This window comes from Pleurodeles waltl, chromosome 5 (assembly GCF_031143425.1).
Source record: "Pleurodeles waltl isolate 20211129_DDA chromosome 5, aPleWal1.hap1.20221129, whole genome shotgun sequence".
NCBI lineage: Eukaryota > Metazoa > Chordata > Amphibia > Caudata > Salamandridae > Pleurodeles > Pleurodeles waltl.
In genome coordinates, this window is record NC_090444.1 from 757,018,443 (window position 1) to 757,044,424 (window position 25,982).

At 43.5% G+C, this 25,982-nt stretch overlaps 1 protein-coding gene across 1 annotated transcript in view; it reads right to left on the minus strand.

Annotated features, from left to right (window-relative positions):
* SYNE1 (spectrin repeat containing nuclear envelope protein 1) overlaps positions 1-25,982 on the minus strand; it is a 1,478,055-nt gene that overhangs the window by 901,387 nt on the left and 550,686 nt on the right. The window contains exons 47-51 of the mRNA XM_069234720.1: positions 24,298-24,505; positions 17,881-17,993; positions 12,744-12,949; positions 5,953-6,108; positions 3,120-3,411 (exon numbers count right to left, since the gene is read on the minus strand). Of these exons, the coding sequence (XP_069090821.1) occupies positions 3,120-3,411; positions 5,953-6,108; positions 12,744-12,949; positions 17,881-17,993; positions 24,298-24,505 (975 nt within the window). The remainder of the gene's footprint in view (positions 1-3,119; positions 3,412-5,952; positions 6,109-12,743; positions 12,950-17,880; positions 17,994-24,297; positions 24,506-25,982) is intronic.

The window sequence follows — 25,982 nt, forward strand, 5'->3', positions numbered from 1 at the left end:
CCAGGTAAGTACAGGTAAGTTTTTTTTAAAAGTTCCATTGGGGGCCCTGAAATGGGCCCCCTCTACATGCCACTGGATGCAATGGCCATGCCTATAGGACCCTGGTCCCATGTGCTGGCCATTGGGGTGGTGGGCATGACTCCTGTCTTTTCTAAGACAGGAGTCATGTGGTATGGATGGTTTTGTGTTAGAAAATGACTCTAAGCAGGTTAGAGTCATTTTGTTTTTTACTCCAACCTGCCTAATCATTTAAAATGGCACACTTGTATTAGACGTTTTTAAACTGCTCTGCCAGTCTGCTGATGGTACTTCTTAATTCACAGGCCCTGGATACTGCTGTTACCATACGTACCAGGGACTTAGAAGTAAGATAGCTTATGGAAATGGGCCAATCAGACATACATGTTTAAGGTTCAGGGCACTGGCACTGAGGTCTGGTTAGTAAGTGTCAATGCACTCACAATCGAAAAGCCAGCAGCATCCACCCAAAACTTTGAGGGTGATCATAAAAAGAGGCATTTCCTTGCAATTAAGATAGTAAAAATCGGCTAAGATTGTGAGTGTAGCTTTCCATAGTGTTAGAAACAGACAATATGCCAATGATATACTTACTGTATAAGACATGGTTCTTCTCAGTTTAATGTTGAAAGATGATTATAAACCACCATGAAATGTAATTAGAATGAATGCAATTGGTACTGAGGTGTTATATCCCTTGCACTTCCTTTTACACCATTGCTTATCCACTATTGACTGAGTTGGGAATCATCCATCAGGGAGTTTTCTGCTTAGGCATGACAAATTGTCCAATGATCTGATGCTTGCTTTCCTTACTGAACCACGTAAACATGTGATTGGTCTCTGTAAAGGCCAATGATGCTCAAGATGTTTTGTTGAAACCAGTGGACAAAGGGAATGATAACATATGGATTCTGGGTTGACTGATCACTCATTGAGGGTAATCAGAACACCACCACAATTGGATGGACTGTAATGGTTTGAAATGAAATGTTGAATTGTTTGTTTTAATTATCACATATGCTTCTGCCTTTGTATGTATGTAAAGCACCATTTTTTCATTTCAGTACTCTAATTTGTATGATTATTTTCTTAATTTAAAACAATAAAACATTAAATAAATAAACGTGTTAAAGGCTGCAAAAAGCATAGAGTCCTGTTTGATTAAGTCTCTAAAGAAATTACACAGCTGTTAATATTATCAGGAAAAGCAGAGACATGTGTGGGAATATACACCAAGCAGGTAAAAGATATTTGCATCTATTTTTCAAGCAATTAAATGCTATGACTGGATAGAAACATCTAATTGACCTGCATTGTCCTTTGTTGTTGTGGTGGCAAGCAATTGAAAACAACATATTTTAAACATAGGCTTTATATGTGAAATATTTTCAGAGGATGTATGACAGAACCACGCATGCCGAAACAAGGCACGCCTTGACAACGCAGTCGTAACCACAACCCCGTCTCTCCACACATGCCTTTACAATGAATTTCACTGTAAAAGCATGCTTAGTAAAGGCATATGTGGAAAAGGCATGCGTGGTTCTGTCTTACAACACTCCCACCTGCCCTGAGCCCCATAACTGCCCCCACCCCATATAAATAAACTTCCCAGACACTCCCACCCGCCCTGAGCCCTAAAACCTTATCCCAAGCCTGATAACTAAGCTACTCGGGCCCCCTAACCACCCTAAGCCCTAAAAAATAACTACCTTGACCCCCTCACCTCTGCCCCTAAAAATGAAACAACTTCGACTCCCCACCCGCCCTGAGCCCTAAGAAAAAACTACCCTGACCTCCAAACCTCACCCCTAAAAACTAAATTACCTCGACCCCCCCACCGGCTCTGAGCCCTAAAACAAACTACCCGGAACCCCCATCCCTGCCTCTAAAAACTAAACTACCCCGACATAGCCCACCCGCCCTGAGCCCGAAAACCTTTGCCCACTGCTTATAACTAAACTACGCAATTCCCCCACCCTAAGGCCTGCAAAAAAAACCTATCCCGGCACCCCCTCCCTGACCCTAAAAGCTAAACTACACCCCCCTGCACTGAGTCCTAAAAAAAACAAAACTTTCACAACTCGCAACCCCTACCCCTAAAAATTAAACTACCATGACACCCCCACCCGCCCTGAGCCCTAGAACTTCCACCCCTAATAAGTAAACCACCCCGATCGACCACCCACACTAAGTCCTAAATCCACCCCACTGCTAGAAACTACTCACTAACCACGCCCCATATCCACTTACCTCACCGCATCCTCTCCCGATCCTTCCTCCTCTTCTCTCTTCTGTCCTCCCTCCTTCTGCCCTTCCTTAAACCTTCTCCCAACCCTAAAAAATAAACTACCCTGCCCCCACCCTAAGCCCTAAAAATAAAATACCCAACCCCCCACCCCTGCCCCTAAAAAACAGCCCCAAAGCCCTTAATCCACCCCAAGTCTAAAAACTTCCCCAACTAAAAAAAATAGCCTGACCCCTTCCCCACCCACACCAAGCCCTTAATCCACCCCCACTAAAAACTACCTCCCAACCCTGCCCCAGTCCCATTTACCTCAGCAGGTCCTCTCCCAATCCACTCTGCCTTAACCACGTATATGTGCAGTTTGGCACATGCGTGGTTAAGGCACAGAAAAAGGCAGTCATTGATCCAGCAAGCGTGGTAAACATCTACATTGTTCACAACGTGTTGTTTAGGACATTTCGCATTTTCAGAACCTATATTTATAAGATATATATGAACGTCTTTGAGTAATGTTAGTCTATGGCTGATAAAACCACGTTTAGAGAAACACTGAATTTAGATTCCAAAATGATGGTGTTTTTTTTAATTGTGAGCTATCACTTGAAAGTAAGAGCTGTTCCTCAAACAAAGTATGTTCGTGTGTATTTATGCGTGTGAGTTTGTACCTCAATTCAACTGCTCTCTAATATGAATAATATGAACTACGTATCTTCACAGAGGTTATTGAATTGGAATCCAGTGGCTTAAGCTTTAGTGTTTACATTGTGTCACACGTGTTTTTAAAGCACATTTACCACATCCTGATCCCTTTTTAATACTGGGCTGTTCCTTCTGGAGGACAGCATATTACCTGAACTTGCAGCACGCGTCTTTCTAACAACTCTCTTCCCCCAATGGTACTCTCAGCAGCCGCCAACTTGTCTTGAACATCCTTCAGCCAAGACCATGTGCTCTGCAGCGCTTCCTCGAAAGACTGATGCTCCTGCAAGGCAACTAGAGATGCCCGCAGTTTTTCCTTGACAGTTTTGACCAGGTTCTGGTACCCTGCATGAAGTTGGGTAGCCAAGCGGAATTCACTCCCATCACCACAACCAATCTCGTTCAATGCCTGGGACCGTTGGGAAAGTTTATCAAACGATTCTCTAATTAAAGAAAAAAGTAAAGGAATTGTTAAAATATAGTACAATAGATCAATGAATATGGAGCACTTCTCTTCTATGGGCTATATTGAACAAACCAGGAATAACTAAAAAGATATACACGTTCAAAAGGTTTGTCATTGGCAAGACACCTCATCTATGTAAAATTATTTTTTTTAAAGAATCTGAACAAATTACTGATGATGAGATTAAATTAGTAAGCATCCATTTTATTGTTGATAGCTGAAAAGGAAATATTAACCAGACTAAATGTAAATGAATACCTCTGCAAGCAATTTGGTCTCATTTAATGTCATAAGAGAACTACTGAGTTAAACAGTATAAATCTTATGGAGCTTGGAGAATGCATAGGATAATCTAAGTGGTTTCACAACACTGGAAACTCAGTCAAATTTGATTCTGAGACAAAGTAAGCAAACAATGAAAAGATTAGATAGATATGTTTTTTTTCTGATTTTGAATGAGTTTGACATATGTTGACTAAGTGCCTGATTAGGAGTCTTGTGGTGGGACTGCCAGGTCTCCTATATGGTGATTGGGAGGCCACCGCCAAGCCGGCAACCACCCCACCACGGTATCATGATGTTTCTGCCTGGCTGGCCAGCCGGGGTCAATGCGCCTGCACACAGCAGTCAGAATGCACGCTATCTGCCATGGCAGACAGTGGGCATTCTGAGTGTGCTGGCAGGGGGGCCCCTGCACCGGCCACAACATAATCGTTGCCAGTGCAGGGGCGCCCCGTCACCCTAACTCTGCCTTTCAGCCAGCCTTTTAATGGCAGTGACACCATGCAACGGTAACATTTGGAAAGGTATATAAGGACATTTTTCTTGGTCTACAAAAACCCATGCAAATCCTTATGCAAAAAAAGAAAATAATTCTACAATATGGACACCACGGATTTTTATAACCCTGGGGGCAACAGTACTAACTCCTAGCTTATAAGATAAATTGTTGGCCAACATTCTTTAACTATGATATAAAGAGACAGAGAACAGAGCAACAATTTTAACAAGGGTTGGCAATGCAAATAGGTCTGGATTATATCTGAAAGTGCTTTGTCACTCACCAGTGAATTAAGGCATTCAGTAGCTCATCATATATGCACTCTGTCACACATCCTTGAGCCCATGCACAAATGTATCCACCCACTTTACAGACTCTTGCATTCACGCACATGCATCCACAATAAAGCACACTGGCAAATTCAACAAGAATATACAAGATAAATTAAAGGAATAAAAGCAAATATTGCACACCTATATTTAGTGGGCATATACTTGCAATAAAAAATAATAAAAAAATTAAACATAGCATTGGGTGGCCATCTTAGAACTGTTTTGCAGGAACAGTATCATTGTTTTAAAGTTCCAATACGGCTGCCAAGTTTTGAAGCAACATCTCAATCATCCTGGACTAGTTAATATTCACTATGAGTAATACCATTCCCAAGGGCCACTTAGTAAACATCACACTGATCATACATCTTGAAATGGTATTGTGCAATGTTGTACCAATCCAAGGCTGTTGACATGTTGCTTTTAAAGTGGCTATCATATTACAATAGTAAACACTGTGGACAATACGATTCCAAGATAGCCAACCAGTTTTGGCGGCAGTGGCTACCCAAGATGCGACACCCTTCAAATTAAATAAGTGGCAATCTACTGGGCATTCTAAAGAAAGAGTAAACAAAAGTAAAAGAAGGAGATGAAAATAAATTAAAATGGCCCTATAAAAGGAGCAAATGGAAAAACAAAGGCCCAGCCTACCAGCTCGACACTGATGCATACTCTTTAGTTGTTTTCACAGTAAATATGTCAAGCCTTCTCCCATTATTTTCATAATGAATAGATCAGACCTATGTCTTCTGTTATAACCTTTGCCAATGAACTAATCAGGCCTATAGCCTTCTTCATTGGTGTGTCACAATAACCATCTTCAGGCAACTGTGTTGATCATAATATTTCCCATGTACTGTCATGGATATGAAAAAATTACAGTTGGCAAAACGTTATAACAATTGTCCTAAGAAAGCCTAATAAAGATTCCTGCCTTATACATTTTTCACCCCAAGAGTTTGTCAGTCAGAGCTGGGAAATCAACATCAAAAGCTTTGCTTGCTTCATTAATCTGTGATATTCCAGGAAACCAAATCCTGTCTACAGGCTTTAGCACAATGTAATACTATTCAATTTTAAAGGCCTATTGTATTTAAGCTATGTTTTTCACAATAGATATGACAACTTCTCATGAAAACAGGCCAGACCAATGGAATCTGACATGATTTTTCCCAGAGAACCAGTCAGGGCTACAGATGTATTATTGGCGTATCACCATAACCAACTCAGATCGACTGTATTGAGCAAATATTGTGTAGACAATGCAGAAAGACTCTGATAACATATGAAAAAAGGAGGTAAAGGCTCTGCATGTACTAGAGAATGGAACTTTAAGAGGAGTATTCTGCTCATTATTACAGGTCTAAGAAAAAGTCAGTTTAAATAAAACTGGACACAGTACCTCGATGATTGTAGTTCTTCCAGGAACATTTCCACTTTCTGCATCTCCTCCTGTTTTTCAGGAATGTGCTGCTTAAGTTCGCCCAATGCCTCTGTGCTAATCCTTTGCTCCATGTCATGCATCCACAGGCTCAGTTTCTTGTGCTGATCTTCAAAGCTACATGAAAGTATGGTACAGTTCAATAAGCAGCCCAGGAATACAAAAGACATAAAAGAATCTCTGAAATTTCCACATATTCATCCTCATGATAGTTTTGGATTTTAAATGAGGTGCAACCTCTCCGTATAGCTTTTTCTCCATTATGTCCATACTTCCCTAGCACTCTAGTTAAGGCCATAAAATTTGTTTTTAGGTCTGCTATCAAAAATTGTGACATCCAACTTTACTGTCCGCATTTCTATATACAGCTAAACAAAACAGCTTGTCGTTTGACAATTCCCACTTTTCCCATACTACAACTGTACAGCTTAATATTAAGTGCATCTAGAAAAATCTGCTCCAAATTACTTCTGGAAAGAATCTATTGACACAATGCAATCAGGATAAAATAAAATAGAAATTGTGGGATCATCAGTCTATTCACATCATATCCAACCGCTTATATTTTTTGATTTAAAACACATTTTATTGCGTTTTCCAACAAAACATACAAACAACATCCACCAGATCTGAGCGGTACAGTGTGCAGTTATTACACTCACGTGCATTGCCATGGTCACATATTGTTAATAAGTATGGCAAGAGACAATTATACAAGATAAATTGTGTACAAAGTAGCGCTGTTCTGGTCACACACAAAGCATAAACTCCACCCGTACCCTACCCCAATACAAGCCGCAGCCTTCCTGTTAGTCCCCTACATAACATGATTCACATGCTATACTGTATCGTGCAAACCTGATCACGCATTGCTCTGCACACTCTACAACATATAGTGACGTGAAGGATTAGTTATGTGCTATCGCTGGTTCGTCAGCGGCTGGAGGGGAGTGTCCGAGGTGTCCAAGTCTGGTTCTTTCAACCAGTCCGTTAGGTGATCCCACACTTTGGTCATAGCTATTGAGCCTCTTTCCCGTCTTGCCTCCCAGAAGAACATAGCCCGCCCATCTGAGGAGACTTTCCCTCCATTTAGGCAAACTGGGGCTACTTGAGGCTTTCCAGTTCATAGTAATTTCCTGTTTTGCCAGTACCATAGCAAGATCTGAAAATCGAGTGGAGACTTTACACATGTATGGACGTAGGAATCCCCCCAGTATACACACCAAGAGAGTGTGCGGGATGGACCACTGTGTAACTTTGTTAACACATTCCAAAACCCATTCCCAGAAGTCAGGCAGGGCAGGGCAAAACCATACCATGTGGACCATTTCTGCTGCAAAGACTCCACATCTGGTCCAAGTCACCAAGGCTGCTTGAAAGATGTGAACGATCCTACCATGGACCAGGTATGCTCAGTGTAGGCAATAAAAGTGAATTAATTTAAAGCGTGTGTTGCTGGACACTATGTATATGTTGGAAGTTATTGTTGGCCACTCCACCTCATCCCACCTCTGTAAATGGGTGTGCAACACCTTCCTCCCATTTTCCCTGTAGGTCCCTCAGGGATATTACATTATCAGGCCCCAGAGCTTGGTATAGACTGGTCACCACCATCGCCTGATATAAGAGAAATTGACCTCTTGGCATCTCGTATGTAGTTAAAAAATCGTCAAATGTCATAGGTTTCCATCTCGGTAGAGGTCCCCTATGCTTGTGAACCCATATTGAGGCTAGTACACAAGGCCCTTCAAGGCCAGGCCTGGGGTATGTGCCCAAGACAAGGAGTGGGAGACCTGGAGAGTAAGATCTACTGACACAGGTGCACTGGAGGGAGGGTCGCGAACAATGATGAACGACTCGTAAAGCCATTGTGCCCTGACAAAGGAGGCATCCTGGGTTCAGGAGAATCTGATATGAAGGGTGGATCATGGAATCGCCCCATCAACATCCCCACCTGGATGTAGTCGGGTAGCAATCCCCCAGGTAAACCACTGGAGTTACGCTGCTAAATAATATACCTCATATTCTGCCTGGCCTCCATCAGCTGTTAGTAGTATCAATTTAGTCAGTGCCACCCTATGTCTGCCCACTCCCCATATAAGTTGAGTCAGTAACAAGCTTTAAGTATTTGAAAATCCGCTGGGGGATAATAATAGGCAGAGTGGTGAAGAAGTACGACAGTCTAGGGAGTGCCACCCTCTTTGCCACCGCTATAGTCCAGCTACTGATAGAGGTAGGGTCCTCCAAAAGTCTACGCTGGCCTGGAGCCCATGAAGCGATATGCCAATGTTTCCTTCTAAGAGGTCAAGAGGGTCATAGTAGATCATGACCCCTAAATCCTTCAGGATGGACCCTTCCCACACAGGGCATTGGAGGTCCAGAGTCTGGGGTACGTCCTGACAAAAGGAGAAATAGGTTAGATTTTTGCCAGTTAATGCAGAAGCTGGATACTCTTCCAAATTGGTCCAGGAGTGTGATTGCTCCAGGCAAGACCTCATCCATGTTTCGGAGAAATGTGAGCATATTGTCTGAGTAGAAAGCGGTGTGGTGAGTCACGCCCTCAACGTCCAATCCCCAGAATGAGGTACCAGAGTGTGCTCTGCTGGAGAACGACTCTACAGCTATGTCAAATAATAATGGGGAAAGTAAAAATCCCTGCCTAGTACCTCTTCTGACAACATATGAGTCAGAGATATATTTACTGGTGCAGACTCGGGCAATGGGTGCCGACTACAGCAGTTTGGTTCACTGCACAAGCCACTGACCAATGCCCATCTTCAGCATCATCTGATATAGGAAATATGACCTGAGGCTGTTGAAAGCTTCAAGGACCGATAGGAGCCTGCGAATGTTGATAGTCATGTTACGCCCTGATATAAATCCTGCTTGGTCTGCATGTATGAGCTTAGACATAACAGTGAGCAAGCGGGTTGCTAATATTCTACTAAGGATTTTATAGTCCATGTTGAACATGGATAGTGGACTCTAAGCTTTAACATCGTGAGGGGGCGTTCCTGCTTCAGCAGTGGTATGACTAATGCCTTATTGGTGGAAGTAAGGAGATGACCCATCTCTTGGGTCGTTGCATAGAGCGTGACCAGTTGCGGTGCCCGGTTCTCAGCATAGGCTGCATAAAATTCCATGGATAGTCCATCCAACCAGGGAACCTTTCCTGTACTATGGCCTCGATAGCCACTTGCACTTCCTAAAGTGTTATGGCTCCTCTGTACACCTCTGCCTCCAACCCAAAGAGCCTCAAGAGATCTGTAGCATCTATATAATCACTCATCTGTTGGGTGACAGCATGTCTTGAGGGATGTACTGTGTAGTATAGTATCTTGAAAATTTACTATTGATACCTTCTTGGGCATAGAGTAGTTCCCCCAATTTCGGATTCTATTTCAAGAATTAGGGAGTTCCCGGCTGTGGGGTTTGCTAGACAGACCAGCAAAGTTATTGCTTTGTCATGTTCGGTATGTGTGTTTACTATGTAAGTGCAATAGTCAAAGCAGTGACGTTTTTTCATCTGGTCATCAACCAGCTCTTTAGCATCTAAAGGTTGTTGCTTCAATTCCGGGCCACGTTAACTCCAAGTCTTGTAGTGCCTTCTCATGTGTCTCAATCTCGCCCAGCAAGGTGTGCCTCACTCCCATTAGGCCCGCTATACACCTCTCGCTAATGAACACTTTAAATGCATGCCACTCAAGGACGGGTGAGGTTGTGGTGGCTGTGTTGTCTGTGAGATAATTTGGTATCTTTTCATCTATTGTTTGTGAAACCATGGGGTCCTCTAGGGTCTCCATATGTAATCGGCAGTCGGGTTTACGAGGGTGCTCTCTGTACCAATTTAAAGCAATTAATACTGGATTGTGATTTGAGTCAATACAACACAGGTATTCTGCATTCTGAACTGTTTTATCTACCCTGGGGAGCATAAAAAAGTAGCAAGCAGCAGAAGCAAATTGTGCATACCAGAGTAAAATAAGTAATCTTTGATTTCAGGGTGTAGGCTCCTCCAGGTGTCCAGTAACCCCCAGCATTGTTGCCAAGTCGAGAAGGTGCCAGCAAGTCTATGAATCAGGGAGTCTCTTAATGGTGGGTGACATCTGTCTAAGACAGGGTTCCCAGCACAGTTATAGTCCCCTCCTATCAGTAGGTTGTGTTTTGCATACATAGCTATAACCCTAGATAAGTTGGTGAGGCAGCTCCCTCGGTCTTTGTTTGGGCATAACTACCCATGATTATAATGTCCCATCTCCTGAGACGACCAGACACTATGACATATCTCCCATTCGTGTTGATCAACTCAGTCGATATTTGGAATGACAGCCCATGTTGAACCCAAACTAGAACTTCCCCTAGCAAAAGCCGTATATGAAGTGGCATAAAATTGGCCTCGCCACCTCATCTAAGTGCTTCCTTCTCAGTGGCAGTTTAGTGGGTTTCTTGCACTAAGGCTATAGGTACCCCCACTCCTCTTCAAGTATGCATGTACCTTATACCTCTCGGTCATGCTTTTTAGGCCCCTGATGTTCCAGCTAATGAAATTAAATGTTAGGGTGGACGCCATGGGGAGACAGCACAACTACCAGGTAAGATGTTAGGGGCGCGTGGTGATTCTGCAGTGTTAGTGGGGGTCCATAACCTCTCTAAGGAATAGTCAGATGGGCTGGCAGAGGCTTGCCAACATAACAACTCTAACATTTGTGACAAAAACACCCAACTCCCCAGCCCCAGGACAAGAAGTAAACTTCTTCCCATCCAAATGTGCAAAACAACATACAACCGGCGTGCATGCATCTCTCACACACATCAATGTTAGAGAGGGGGTTGCACCAGCTACTCCACCTCCTGGTCTTGTATCACACCATCCAAGGGAATGTCAAGATACTTGAGCCCATGGGTAGCCCAAAAATCATTCAACAAGAAGGTAAACATAGGTTAATGGTACTTTAGGCTGCACTCCTATCCAAACACTTATTGGTATAGCATTACAAAAAAGCAACTATTTTAAGACTTTGGGGGTGATTCTAACCCCGGCGGTCGGCGGAGAGGCGGCGGTCGGACCGCGAACAGACCGGCGGTCAAAAAAATGGCATTCTGACCGCGGCGGTCACCGCCGCGATCGACCGCCACTTTCCCACTCCGACCGCCACGGCGGTCATGACCGACGGGCTGGAGTTTGCGCACTCCGGCCCGGCGGTCGACCCAAGACCGCCAACCGCATCATGACCCTGCTTACCGCCGCGGTTTTTGGCGGTCGGGAACCGCCATGCGAACCATGGCGGTAGGCACTATCGGGGCCAGGAAATTCCATCCCTGGCACTGATAGGGGTCTCCCCCACCCCCCACTACCCCCCACGAGTCCCCCCCCCCCACACCCTCCACCCCCTGCCACCCCCCAGAGATGTTACAAACCCCCTGCCCCCCCACCCCGACATGCACATACACGCACCCCGACATGCACGCACCCCCAACATGCACATATGCACACCCCCTACACACACACATACACAACGGGGGCACATACCCGCACACATACATGCCAACATGCGCACCCGCCGAACTACACACATTGCCCATAGGCACAGCAGCACCCCCCGCCCGCATGCACGCACTCACACACCCCCTCTACACACCCCCATGCACGCACACATCACACAACACCCCCCCCACCCCCTCCCCTCACGGACGAGGAGGCGACGGGAGCCATAGGGACGTGACCGCCAACAGAAGACCGCCACACAGAAATGTGGGTCGTAATTCTGTGGGCGGTGTTCTGATGGCGTGGCGGTGGAGGTTGACCAGTCTCCACTTTCCCGCCGACCGCCAGTGTGGCTGCTGGCGGTTTTCCGGCAGAACGCTCCCAGCGGTCGGAATACGTGCCGCGGCATACCGCCGCGGTCGGCGGTCTTTACCGCAGCGGTAACTCGGCGGTCTTGCGAAAAGACCACCAAGGTCAGAATCACCCCCTTTATGCTTCTTCATGATGAGCACTTTGACTCCATATAATGTAGCTGACAAACCTAGCATTATTATAGCCTAATAGCCCACTGTAGTTGGCTTTACTGGCCATTAAGGGCCCACTCCATTGTTGTTGGTTCTGGAGGCGCTGCCACATGCCATAAGGCTATTGGAGTCTGTGCCCTTTAAGGGATAAAAGTTCTAATAAAAAATAAAAACCTCCTAAGAGTCATGGGGTTTTCAAAAGCTCTGCGGTGCCAAAGGTTTTTTTCCAAAGCTCCTCCTGTACATGTTTAATAATTACTGCTGCATGTAGACTGTGGCAATAATTATCAAAGTGAGAGGAACTGAAGGCAGCACCTGATTCTCCATCAGGTCTGTCAAGCTGGTTTTCTTTGTTTGGTCTGAGGGGACTTCCCACCCCTTCTCTCCTTCAACTGCTCAAGTGACAGTGTGAACCATCTCTCATTGCCCTGCACAATTCAATATCCCGAAGAGGCAGGAGAGACGGGGAGTGAAAGACTTAGATTAAGACACTGAAACGTTTATAGCTGCAAGCCTGTACCAGTATTTATAACATAATGCTGCTCCATTGTATTCAATTGAACTTTCAACATTCTAATGTTTTAACATAATTTACAATTTCCATCAGAATAATCGTAAGAAAGTATTGCCCATAATTTGTGTCAACCTTTGCATGCATTTTAGACATCAACTTTTTGTGATGATCAAAAATGGAATGTATCAAATCTAAGCTTAATCCTATGTACTCTCAGATAGTAACCAACCTTCCCAATTCTGCGACAATGTCTTGAAGGGATTTTCTGTCCTTCATGCATTGCTTCTTAAAATTATGAAATTCCTTGTTGACCTTTGCAAGCTGTTCCTGTATATTGCTGACCGCAGGCTTGGGTAAAAACACATACAGTTTTTCTCCTTCTTCTGAAGCTGCAGCCAATTTATTCTGCCCGTCGCCCATGGAATTGATGACCTCCTGTTGAAAAAAACAAAGGACATTTTAAATTAAAAGCAATTTGCTTGTAGGGTCCAGCTAAGTAAAAATATGACAGAAACTCAAACGGGCTTAAATGCTGGAAGCAACATACAATTACAAAGATGTATGTTGGAATGCAAAATATCACAGTTCAGATCAATGAACCACTGTACCAGTAGATGAGGATGTCAAGTGCCTACTTCACAAAACGTTTCAAACTTGAAAGCATGGAAAAATTGTGTAAATAAATATTGGTCAAAAAGCAATGCGAGAAGCTAATGCTGACTATTTCATCTGCTTCATTTCAGTTGTGCAGTTTCTCTGTAACACTGTCTCGTCAAGATTCTGGAATTGTTTATATTCCACAGATTCCTCCCTTCGGAATGAGTAGGTGAACTGTCAGCAGTGGCCCTTATACTTAATAACCAGGGCAGGAATTGTAAATTAGTGTTAAAAAATAGAACAATATCAAGAGAACTAGAGTTCCAACAATTAAGTCCCACATCAGTCTTACTTTCAAATATATATTCTATCTCTGGCACATATCATTTCCATATAAGGGTCTAGATGATATAGTGCTGGCCACCGGTCTATGCCTGCGTCTCACACTAAACATGCAACTTCTCTACCAATCCTGGATCCTGTGTGTGGGTTGAGACATCTGTAATCAAATGGTTTATATTACTAAAGCTATTGCAGATAGGAACTTAACAAATTTAATCGTCCCAAAGAGCCCCAAGGCAATACAATTTGCAAGTATCCTCTACTTGAACATGTGTTATCCAAGATTTCTGCTCAATCCAAAATCTGGCAGCAGGTGTCTGTGTGCTGGGCTTTGATTTTTACAGTTAGAAGATGCTGCTGTGATATTTCCACTTTTATCCTACTTAAATTGGAATTAAGATTTAGTTTACAGGCTTTACATTTTTTATTTTAAAGTGACTGTGGTCATTAGATAGTGGATGCAAAAGGACATTAAACATAAATAGAAAAGGTGAAGGATGGGAGAAACAGAAGAAATAATAGGGATGAAGTTGAGCATGTGGTACTGGAAGGTGTGTGCAGGGTTTCAGCTAATTAAAAAGCATAGCAAAAATATCTACTTGTAAAATAAAGAAAAATGAATAATAGTTCAAATAACTATTACAAACCTATCAGTCCTAACCCTACACTGTACATCTAACTCTAATCCTAGTCCAGACCTTCCCTCCTGACTCTGAACCTAACCTTAACTCTACAGGCTTTACCTTGGTATGTTTTGTAATCCCAGATAACCAATGCCTTCATCTCTCTTGGGAGAAAGGCTTTTCTTTTATATTGTTACATTGTGTTCAATGTTAATTACTTTCTAAAGCATCCCCGTCTCTTTGTTGTTACAGGGGCATTTTGAATCTTGTCCCGATTTTCCCCCCAATTTTTCACTTTTTGACTAAGTCCAAAGTTTCTAGGATAGAGAATATTTTCAAATTTGACAGGCGATCTTTAGCTGGTATGTCCAAAAGATTCATAGGCGAACCAAACTAAAGATCTCCTTCTTGAGGTACACTTTATCGTTTTTGCATGTTTGCTTCCCCGAATTTTCTCCCATAACCTTTTATGTGCATTTTCCTTATTGTTTCCCTAATGAATCACAAAATAAATATCCTTCTGCAACTCCATTCATGTCACTTCATCATCACTATTTGTTTTTTAGGCCCGTTTACTGGATGTTCTTCCATACAATGCTGCCTTTGGAGGTTCAAGCTAAAATGAAAGATAACAACAGTTGCTTCCAGAAGGGTGCATGACCTTGCCTGACCAATGTGCAAAAGTTCTTCACAGTTTCTTTTGAGTAACATTATTATGTTTCAATTTTCAAGGAAGCCACAATGGGTGCTTCCATGTCTAGAAATGCTATTTATTCTGGGTCTCAGAATTCTGGGACTTTCTTCCCTCATCTGGATTCATACTTTTTGTGAACCTTGCCACTGATTGCATTTTCTTCTGTCCTCCCCACATTTTTCATAGGTGGTCCAGACAAAGATTAAAAAGAGCATAGTACCAACTTTGTCAGGCAGGTATGTCACTTTTCAGTAAGTCAGTTGGGGAAATATGTCACTTTTTCAGTTGGGTCCTTGTTGCTGTATTTGGAATGCCCCCCAAAAATCTTATTTGTTGGTATATAACGTATGTGGCCCTTCTGCTGAAATAAAGAGCAGTGGAGTGTCATCTGTAGAAAATAATAGTGGAATTTACCTCTCTTCTATCTTCTACAGGTTTGCATGAATTCAACAGCTATTTAAATGGATCATTGATCAAATTTTTGAAAAGCAAGGATGCAAACAAGCTTTTCTGTTTGCTCTCATTTGATACAGAAAATATCTTGGGGAATTGCCTTCCCAAACTGTATCGAAGATATGCAGGGGAGATGATACAAATTTCTTAGATTGGAGGGCAGGGTTTAGAAGGTCATTGAGTTTTTCTAGATTTCACCATACGTTTTCCATTCTACAAGGTGAATCATATAGTAAATACATTTCATTACGGAAAATTACTGATTGACAACTTTGTACACCCTAGTCAGGTCTGATTTTAAACCACCTCGTTAGGGGTCAAAACTGTTCCTACTGGATCCAATCCTTCAAAATATGCATGTAGACATGCAATTTAGATTTTTGCATATCATTTGGTCACACGGAAAGGCCAAGATGACGTAGGGCATCTGCTGTTCCCCTTCATGAACAGAGGCATGATGATGCTATTTCATAGTGATTTCTGAAGGGAAGGTTTGCTGCAAAGTACTGAGCATGAAGGTGTGACTTCTGCTTTTTCCATCTTCATGGATTTTTTCTGCCTCCTGTATTTTTAGATAGGTGCAACTTGAGATGTGTAGTCATGTGCATATCTGCTCTAGAATGGTTTGGAGGTGGGAACAGGATTGTCTTTAACAATAAAGCATCTTACTTTCACTTATGTAACTACCTTGATCTGAACAGTAGCATTGACTTTTATGATTTGCTCATTTTTAAACTATGATTGTAGAGTGCTTACTTAAACCAAGTATGCATCTACAAGCAATAAAACTCAATACATTGTTTAAAGAGTCTGGGCTAGAGCACAAACTCTATTGGCTGGTGCTATTTTATGTCCTTGGTGGTACGATAAGGCATTGCTTGGTGTAAACACCTTTTCCCACTGTTTTATAAAAGCAGGTTTTTGAACACGTAATGTATGACAAGAATTTTGGAGCATATTTGTTACCCTTTTGCTGAGGTGGTGATGTGCTCTGTTAGTAGTTGTGCTGCTGTGTCTTTGTGCTGCATTTCTGCAAATGGTGTTGTTGTGTTGCACAGTGGTTGCTATGCTGTGGTTTGTTTTTATTGTTTTTGTTGTATCTTGCCCTGTTACATTTTAAATATGTTGTTATGGTGCTTCATGTATATTGTGTTATGTTCTGTTGTTTAATTTAGATGTGTTTAAAAATACGGCTACTGTCCTGCCAAAAGTAACATTTGCCTTTAAAATTTCTGTGACATGCAACCAATTACTATTGTGAAGGGTGGTAAAATAGCCCTGCTGCAGCTCTTCAACTACTTAAGACACAAGTCAGCCCAAACATGTGTCAGATACCTGTCACAATTAGCGCTTGCTGTGCTCACTTTATGTGATATAGTCCTCTGATTTTGTCCTTCTCATCACAGGAAGAAGGAGATATGGATTATATTTTCTAATGCAAAGCCAATTTTAGAAGTCAGTAACCTCTTAACGCGCTTAAACAGGATTCCAGCCCCTTGATAAAAATGTTATGTGGAAAGGGGCCTATTGTAGTTGTAACCATTCATAAAAGTGAAAGATTTCCCTTGGGATTCCTTTCCTTTTGTGAATTTAAAAAAAAATGGCTAACTTCCAAACAAATGTTCACTAAAAGTAGTTTTTCTTTTAAGAAAAATGGGCTGCATTAAAAAAAATACATGCTGGTCTACTGACTATAGCAGACCACCATTTTGATGATAGCCACAAATTGCAATGTGTCATAATTTGTGATCTATCACTTTAGTAATCGTGAAGTAGGTTGGATGATGACCCACTGTGGTTCGAAATTGTAAAACTTAATAGATTGATTCATGAACATCGTTAATGGTCGCAAAACTGTTGGTTGCTAATTGCGATATTCGCAACTTGATCTTCATACATCTAGTCAAAATGTTCCAAGTTGTAAATGATCTCAGATAGTTACTAACATATAAAAAAAAGACACCATTTGTAAGAATGTTGTGAGGCCAAACCATATATTAGCTTTAAATGAGGAGTTTCTGCCCACAGAAAAATCCAAAGCCTAATTAAATGTATTGTACCAATAATGCAGTATTAGAGAAGTAATAATAAGCATATTCTTCATATATTTAAGAAAACATATTTTGCAAAAGTTCAATAAGTTAGAATATATTATTTTCAGTTTTGAAGCTTGTTTTTTTTTAAACTAATATGTCTTCTTCAAGACTGTAATTTATAATTTGGTTCTGGCCATCTTTAAATAAAATAGAACTGATGATTCTACATAGTGAGATGGAAAGATACCAAAGGCCATAGTTCAATAAACAATATGTACATTGCTCAGTCATTTTTTCTCAGTCACAAAATCAAGTTTCATCTTTTCCTAAATCTTTAAAAATCAATGTAACTTGTTTCTTTTCCTCTAATATTTTGTGCAATCTACCTTGTCATCTTTATATAAGCCAATCCCTTAATTTAGCACTCTTTCACTTGTATTACTCTTTTAATGTATTTTAAAGTATTGATACGCATTCTGCTCTACTATTTTATAATTTGTAGTTGTTGAAGTTTTAGGTCTTATGGCAGGTTTACCATATTTGCCTGAAACATAATTAAACGTAATAAAAAATATAAAAAGGATAAATGAGTGTAACTTCTGAGACATTAGATGCTTTTACCTTCAACGCCTGCAACTTTGCTTCTAATATTTTACTGTCCCCAGATTGGTCAGTGGATTCTTTCACTTCAGTCTTTGCTCTAGACATCCAGTTTTGGAATTCGTCCAAGGTTTCTTTAAATAAAAATATGTGAAACATAAAAGTGATTACAAACAGTTGCTTGCCTTTGCTCATGATTGTTAAACAGTACCTTGTAATTTGAAGTTGAAGTCACTTGCGTTCTGAATCTTTTTCTTTTACATAAACAGAGTTCTTTTATCTTTAATTGTACACCATGTAAAACGCACATTCAATTAAACACAAATATTTTAATATTTTAAGTGTATGCAACTAGGCACAAATGAAGAGATGAAATATGCCTATGAGGATGGCCGCTGCAAATATTCAGAATTAACATGTGATGTGAAACATCACTGTAGCACATTATGATACAAGATGGATAGTTATTCCTGTCATGACATTTCTGCAAAATAAAAATGTAGCTAGGAAAGTGCCTCTTTCTGACATGGTTACCCCCACTTTTTTGCCTGGTATCTGATGTGATTTCGACTGAAAGTGCACTGGGTTCCTGCTAACCAGGTCCCCCATGCCAGAACTTTTTTCCTAAACTGTAAAATTGTTTCCCCAACTGGCAAATCCTTAAGCACCCCGTGAGTCCCTAATAAATGGTACCCCTAGTACCTAGGGCCTGAGCTGCTAAAAAGGGCACCTAAGGGCTGCAGCACGAATTGTGCCACTCTAAGGGACCCCTCACCAAGCACATGACAGGCTGCCCTTGTAGGCTGTGTGACTTGGTGCAGACTGAAGTGAAAATGTGACATGGCACACAGTCTGTGTGCCATGACCCCTAACACTGCATGCAATATATGTAAGTCACCCCTCTACCAGGCCTTACAATGCTATGGCAGGGTGCATTATATTACATGTGAGGGCAAATCTGCATTATCAGATATGCCCCTACTATGTCTTTGTCGATTCTCAGACATAGTAAGTGAAAAGGGAAGCCATTTTGAATGCATGTGCTGGACACTGGTTAATATGAGTTCCCCAGATACATGATGAATTCACTGAAGATAGCAATGTTTGGTATCAAACATCTTCTATTGGTGAGCTCACACTGATGTCAGTGTCAGATTTGCCAATACATGTACCCAGAGGGCACCTTATAGGTGCCCCCGAAAACTTTACCAGCCTCCTGTGTCCTCACTGAATGTTTTTTACCAGCCTGGCAGACGAGACACAGTACTAGCACCCTAGGGTTAGAGCCTTCTGCTCTCAGGAGGCCAAGAACAAAAGCCTGTCCACGAAGAGGGTGTCACATATCCTTCCCCAGGATGACCTGCTGATTCGCCTTCCTAAGGTGGCAAGCCTCAAAGGGCTGCTGCCTTCGAAATGCAAATCTGGGACCCCCACAGGAGTGGAAGCCTCTTCCCCTGTCCAGAGCCCATTTGTCACCTGTACAGGTGGGAAAATTAGCTAGTCAGGTAGGCAAGCCACCAAGGGGCTAGTACCACCCCTAAGGTGGGCTACTTCGAGGTGGACACAATTTTTCAGGGATAGTCATCTTTGAGATGGCATAATTAGGAACTCTGGGACAGGGTATGCCCACTTCCCACAGGAAGTGGTCATATAAGGGGTGTAGTGACCCCAAGGGTCAGTAGCCCATTGGCTACTACGCTACACACCCCTAATGCCCTTAAATTTGGTATTATGGGGAGCTTCTGGCACCAGAGAACCTGATCCTGATGATGTAAGAAGAGGAAGAACACAAAGAGCTGTGACAGCAGAAGAGGACAAAAGAAGTAGCTGACGGGTACCGACCCCACCCACCTGTCTGCATCCCTCATCAAAATCTGCACCAAAAGCAGCGTGACTCCAGATACCTGAGAGAACTACCTACCTTTGAAAAAGACTCAGGACCTGTTTTCCAGCAAACTCCAAAAGAAGGGACTCTGAAGCCTCTGGAACCACCAAAACTCAACAACTGAAGTCACCACTCCACCTGTCGTCTCTGACCTGAGTTAAAGAGGACCACCTGTGCCAACAAGGCTACCCCACCCTCCAGAGTCTGAGTCCATCGTGATTTCACCCCTCCTGGACTCCCCGATGACACCTGCAGCCACTGCACGCAGCCGGCCTCTACCTCGACGGCTTCAGTCAAAAACACCCAACACCCAAAAACACCTCTGCACCCATCGCCCCTGAGCCATGGAGAAGAGGACCAAAGGTATCTACCTTCACCTGAGCATTGTGAAGTGGGATAGGCGGGTGTTGACTAATTTCTCTGCAACCTTGGCAGGGAAAGGGAGGAGGGAGATGGGGCGGTAGTTGGAGAGGGTCTCCGGGTCGGCTTGTTTTTTTTTTAGGAGAGCAGTGATTTCCGCATGCTTCCAGGGGTCTGGGTAGGTGCCAGAGTCGAAAGAGGAGTTGATTATGTTGTAGAATATGGGGCGATGGTTGGGCTAGCTTTGTTGTAGATGCGGTGTGGGCAGGGGTCGGAGGGGGAGCTGGAGTGGATGGAGTTCATGGTTTTTTCGGTTTCTTAATGTGTGGTGGGGTCCATGTGGAGAGTATGGTGGGAGGGTCATGAGTGGGGGTTGGGTTGGGTGGGTGAGGGGTGTGTGGTGAGTGTGTGTGGTATGAAACTGTTGTGGATGTCCAGGATTTTGTGGAGGAAGTGGTTGGAAAGGGTGTCACATAGGGGATGTGTGTGTGTGGGGTCTATGTTGCTGGCTTTGGGTTTGGCAAGTTCATTGATGATGGTGAAGAGTTCTTTGCTGTTTTGAGAGTTGTTGTCAAGGCGTGTCTTGTAGTGATCTCTTTTGGCGGTGCGTATGAGTTGGTGATGGGTGCGAATGGTGGTTTTGAGGGTGGAGAAGTTGGTTGTGGAAGATTCTAGTCTCCATATTTTCTCAGCTTGGTGGCATTTGCGCTTGGAGTCTTGGAGTTCAGGGGTAAACCATGGGGCGTTCTTGATGTTGCGGGTGGCGATGTGTTTTCTGAGGGGGGCTAGTGTGTCTGCGCAGGTAGTGATCCACTTGGAGAGGTTGTGTGCTCCTGTGTTGGGGTCGTTGGTGTGTGTGGGGGGGTTATGGGCCAGTTGGGAGTTTAGTCGTTCTGTGGGGATCTTGTCCCACATGCAGTAGGGTGTGGTGTGCTGATGGTAGTGTGTGGGGGGTTTGGTGAAGGAGAAGTGGATGCAGTGGTGGTCAGTCCAGAGGAGTTCGGTGGTGTGGGTGTAGGCTATGTGTTGGCTTGAGGTGAAAATTGCGTTGAGCAAGTGTCCTGCTGAGTGGGTGGGTGCGGTGACCAGTTGTTTGAGTCCGAGGTTGGTGAGGTTGTCTATGAGGGAGGTAGTGTTGTGGTCTTGTGGGTTTTCTAAGTGAAAGTTGAAATCACTGAGGATGATATAGTCTGTGGCGTGAGAGCTGATGCTGTCGGCGATGGTGTCGCAGAAGGCGAGGCGTGGTCCGGGTGGTCTGTAGATTGGTTTACCTCTGAGGGTGGAGTTGTTGTTAATGTGGATGAGGAAGTGGATGTGTTCAGTGTTGTCAATAGTGTCTTGGGAGCTGGTGGTGACTTTGATGGTGTCCCTGTGTAGGATCTCGATGCCACCGCCTGGCCTGTTGAGGCGGTCTTTGTGTTGGAGTTTGTATCCCTTGGGGGTGGCTATTGCTATGTCGGGTTCTGAGGAGGGGTTGGTCCAGGTTTCCGTGAGGAAGGCAATGTCAGGTGAGTGTGATGTGATGAGGTCCCAGAGTTCTATGGCATGTTTGTCAAGGGAGCGGATGCTGAGGAGCAGGCAGTTGAGGTGGTTGTGGTGGGTGACGTTGGTGTGGTGCATGTGGCTGTTGTTGCGGGGTGTGTTCTGGTTGTGGGCTGGTGTGCTGCGGGGTTGGTTGGTGGGGGCAAGGTGGGTGAGTCTTGTGTTGGGGGTGTTGTGTTTGTTGAAGGTGGGGTCGCTATTGTTGGTGTGTGGTGTGAGGGATGACGAGCAGGAGAAGTGACAGGTGTGGCAGGTGAAGGGGCCATGAGTGTGTGTGGGGCTAGATGGGGTGCATGTGGGGCGGGGGCCTGGGCTGAAAGAGTGGAGGGTGAGGGGGGAGTAGGTGTGTCTGAGAGGGCCAGGGGGACTGGCGCTGGGCGCGGTCTTGGCAGGGACGGGCGCGGCTGCCATATGAGGAGGGGAGGGTGGGAGTGGCAGCTGGGAGGAGGGAGGGCGTGACCAATGAGAGGGCTGTGGGGGGTGGGGCCGCAGAGGACGCAGCGGCGGGAAAAGAGGCTAACTGGAACGGTGAGGAGCAGGGGGAAGCGGGAGGGGCCGCAGGGGACGCAGCGGTGGGAAAAGAGGCTAACTGGAACGGTGAGGAGGAAGCGGGAGGGGCCGCAGGAGATGCAGCGGCGGGGAAAAGAGGCTAACTGGAATGGTGAGGAGGAGGGGGGAGGCGGGAGGGGCCGCAGGGGACGCAGCGGCGGGGAAAATAGGCTAACTGGAACGGTGAGGAGGAGGGGGGAGGCAGGAGGGGCCACAGGGGACGCAGTGGTGGGAAAAGAGGCTAACTGGAATGGTGAGGGGGAGGTGGGAGGGGCCGCAGGAGGCGCAGCGGCGGGGAAAAGGGAGGAAAAGAATAAGGAGTGGAGGTGGTGCGGATGGCGGAGCGGGGAGCGACCTGCCTGCAAAAGCAGGGTCAAAGGTTGCTCCCTGTTACCGCGCCGTGGCTGCCATAAGAGGAGGGGAGGGTGAGAGTGCCAGCTGGGAGGAGGGCGATGTCAGGTGAGTGTGATGTGATGAGGTCCCAGAGTTCTATGGCATGTTTGTGAAGGGAGCGGATGTTGAGGAGCAGGCAGTTGAGGTGGTTGTGGTGGGTGCAAAGACAATTATTTTTAAAGCTAAGTGCATTGTGATTAGAGCTTTCCATCACTATAGTCGCACCTATTTGGAAAACAACATTTCACCATTATCTTCCCTCCAGGTAGCTTAGGGCTTCTGAAGCATGTCTATTGGTTATCCCTGAGGTTGGCACTTGTGCAGGTCTTTATCGATTGTAGTGGCAGGACTTATAATTCTCTGCCCTTGAATCTTGATCTTATGAAGGCCATGTTGCCTTTGCATACAGCTCTAAAAAGTGTATTTTCTGCAACTGGTCAGTTGGCCCTCTCTAGTTGTTCTTACTACCTTTTGCACATCATTTCTATTAACAGTGCACTCTATATGGCTCTTTTACATTAAAGTATATCACCAATAACAAAACCAATTAGAGAAGCAACAGCTGAACAAGCAAACTGTTTATATATGTCACACGTTCTTAGTAAGCAATTGATAGCTAAAAAGCAAAATGACGTGTTATTTTGATGTTAGCAAATGCATTACAGAGTGTAACAGAACTATGCTGCCAGTTTATCTAGCTCTAATTTTTTGTAATAATAAAGCAGGCAAATTACATCCAGTCCTCTGTTTATTCTGGATCCAAGAGACATTATTCTATTTAACTATGAGTTCCTCCTTTCGAGATCTGGTATAATTTTTCCTTGCAACTTACATTTCTCAACACCTATCACTTTTTCCCCTAAACATAATCCATAAAGCAGGTGAAATATTTTTCTTTCCAAATAAAGAGACAAAAGATGGAAAAAGCAGAAAGCTTCGAATTCATGAGTTGCAAAATTATATTATGCATAAAGCAGACTACAAAATCTCGTAAAAAAGTCGACCTTGCATAAATTACTTCCTACACAACTTTTGTGCCTCGCCTCGTATTCAACTATTAAATACTTATCCCCAAATAGGCAAGGATTGGAGTGGAGAACAAAATGTGGTAAATGAGTTAGGCTTAATTTAAAAATTTATACCAGAAACATTGGGCAGGCAAAAATGAAATTGACGTACCGGAATTTAGAGTTTGCATACTCACCCTTCTGTTATTTCAAATCCTGCTAAATTATGACCAACTCAGACTTGTATGCACATAAAGCAACCATCCATAATGGCGCAGGGCCTGTTTGCCCTACAAACCTACCTACATATTGAAGGTCAGTATAAATGTCATCCTATCTCTGGACGGGCAGGCAAACACATTTTTCAGCCATATGTATTATATGCTTTCTTAGGGATTTATGTAACTAGTTTTCTTTGTTTTGTTGCATTCGCAAAGTAGAAACGTAAGTACAAATTGCATGTCATTTCATTCAATAGCTGCACATCAGGACTTACAACACTGTTCAATTTGCTGCTTGATACAACGTATCCTTTGTACTTTTCACAGTGAGTTAAATAACTATTTTTTCGAGGAAACTGTAACGGCTCTGGAAGCAGCTGTTTCAGCTCAAGGGTAAAACACCGACACAAACTGCTTTGCAGACTTTACACACTTAAATATAAGGTAGATTCAATTGAAAGTTCCAGTATTATGACCTCACCATTGAAATGTTTTTCCAAGACGTCCTGTAGGGTAATTAGTGTTTTGGTGCACAGTTGGTTCACAGCTTCATACTTCTTTATCAGAGCAGTGACAGTCACACCAAGAGTTTCTAGCTCCACGGAGTGATACTTGCGACAAAGGCTGTTAAGATTTTCTCGCGTCGAATCAATGCTGCCCTGCTGGCCCTGGAGCTCTTTTTGAATATCCTGATGAAGAAAACAAAAATACTGTCAAATAAGGGTTGCACCAATGTTTTAGTAATTATAGTAAGACATTGTCTAATTTGTAAATAAAAAGGTGCTGGTGCCCAAAGCCCTCCTCTTAAACACGCGGCTGCTGCAATTAAATGTGTGAAAAGGGTATACTGAGGCAGCGTAATCCTGAATCCATCTCGGGCCTCTTCAGTCCATTTAAAGCCACTCCCTGTCACTCCAGCTCACTCTTGCAGCTTTCTGCTTTCTCCCATTGTGGTGCTATTTCGTTTTTCTCTTCCTCCGTCTTTCCCATGTGTGTCTTTTCCTCGCAGTAAATGCTTGTGGTAGAAGAAAAAGCGCAGGCTCTCAAAATAGGTGCTGGTGCTCCGCACCGGAAACAACAAGCACAAATTAAGCAATGTAGCAAGAACACCAAAACAAAATTTACTTGAAACATGCGTTTGCATTTAATACAGCTTTCTCTCAGTCTTTTGAAATAGTTCACTGTCTCTTCATGAAGACAGTTACAAAATGGTTCCTTGAAACAGCAAGAGTCCTGAAAAGATACAGGAAGTGTAGGGTGGTGGAAGAAAGAGACATTAGGTGGAATCAACCCTAGACAGCCTTGGTATTTAGTGGCTGTAGCTTTTGGTCGCACCAGCCCTGCTGGCACTCCAAAGAAAAGTTATGTTGTGTCCAGCATCACATGGCATTAAAGACCTCTGAAGTACCTGTTGTACCATCCTTTTTCCTCTGCTGGTGCATTAACAAGGAGGAGCTTTCTCATATGTATAGAGTAGAATGTTCCCCAGGCCAAGGGTAAACAAGAGGTGTGGAATTGTCCCAGAGCTTGCTCAAGTGCAGAATGAGTTGATGCAACCACATCTCCCAGTGGAGTACAGACTGTACAGCAGCCGGCACACATAATGCAGGGATGCAGTTTGCTACAGTACAAAGACATGCTTGCGCTGCAAAATGAACCATCAGATTTTCAGTCACCCTGATTATGAGTGGTCCAATATTTTCTGACCTATGTGTATACCCCTGTTTATGCAGGCGTCAGAATTACAAGTTGGGTGGGATTTACCACATCTTGTAATTTACCCGGTGCATTAAAAATGTCAGCCTTTGTTCTATTTCGGCAGGTCAAACGTGTCGGAATTTAACAGGAAAAAATAATGTACAGTATTTACCACACAATGTGGATCTTGGTGTGACATGTTATTTCCCAGGAACTTATAATGGGTGCTATTTATCACACCCAATAAGTACCTTACCCCAGGGTATCATTATTTATCTGGTGTGATAAAATGTGCCTGAATTCTCACAATCTCTGAATGTGGGCCAGTATCTGCCTAAAGTCTAAAAGATACACTGTGCTAACTAGAAGTGTCAGACTTATTTTATATAAGCAGCTGCATTTCTCACACACACTTTAAAAATAAAGCTCCTCATATGATGGATTCTCGAATAGTCAGCATCAGTGTCC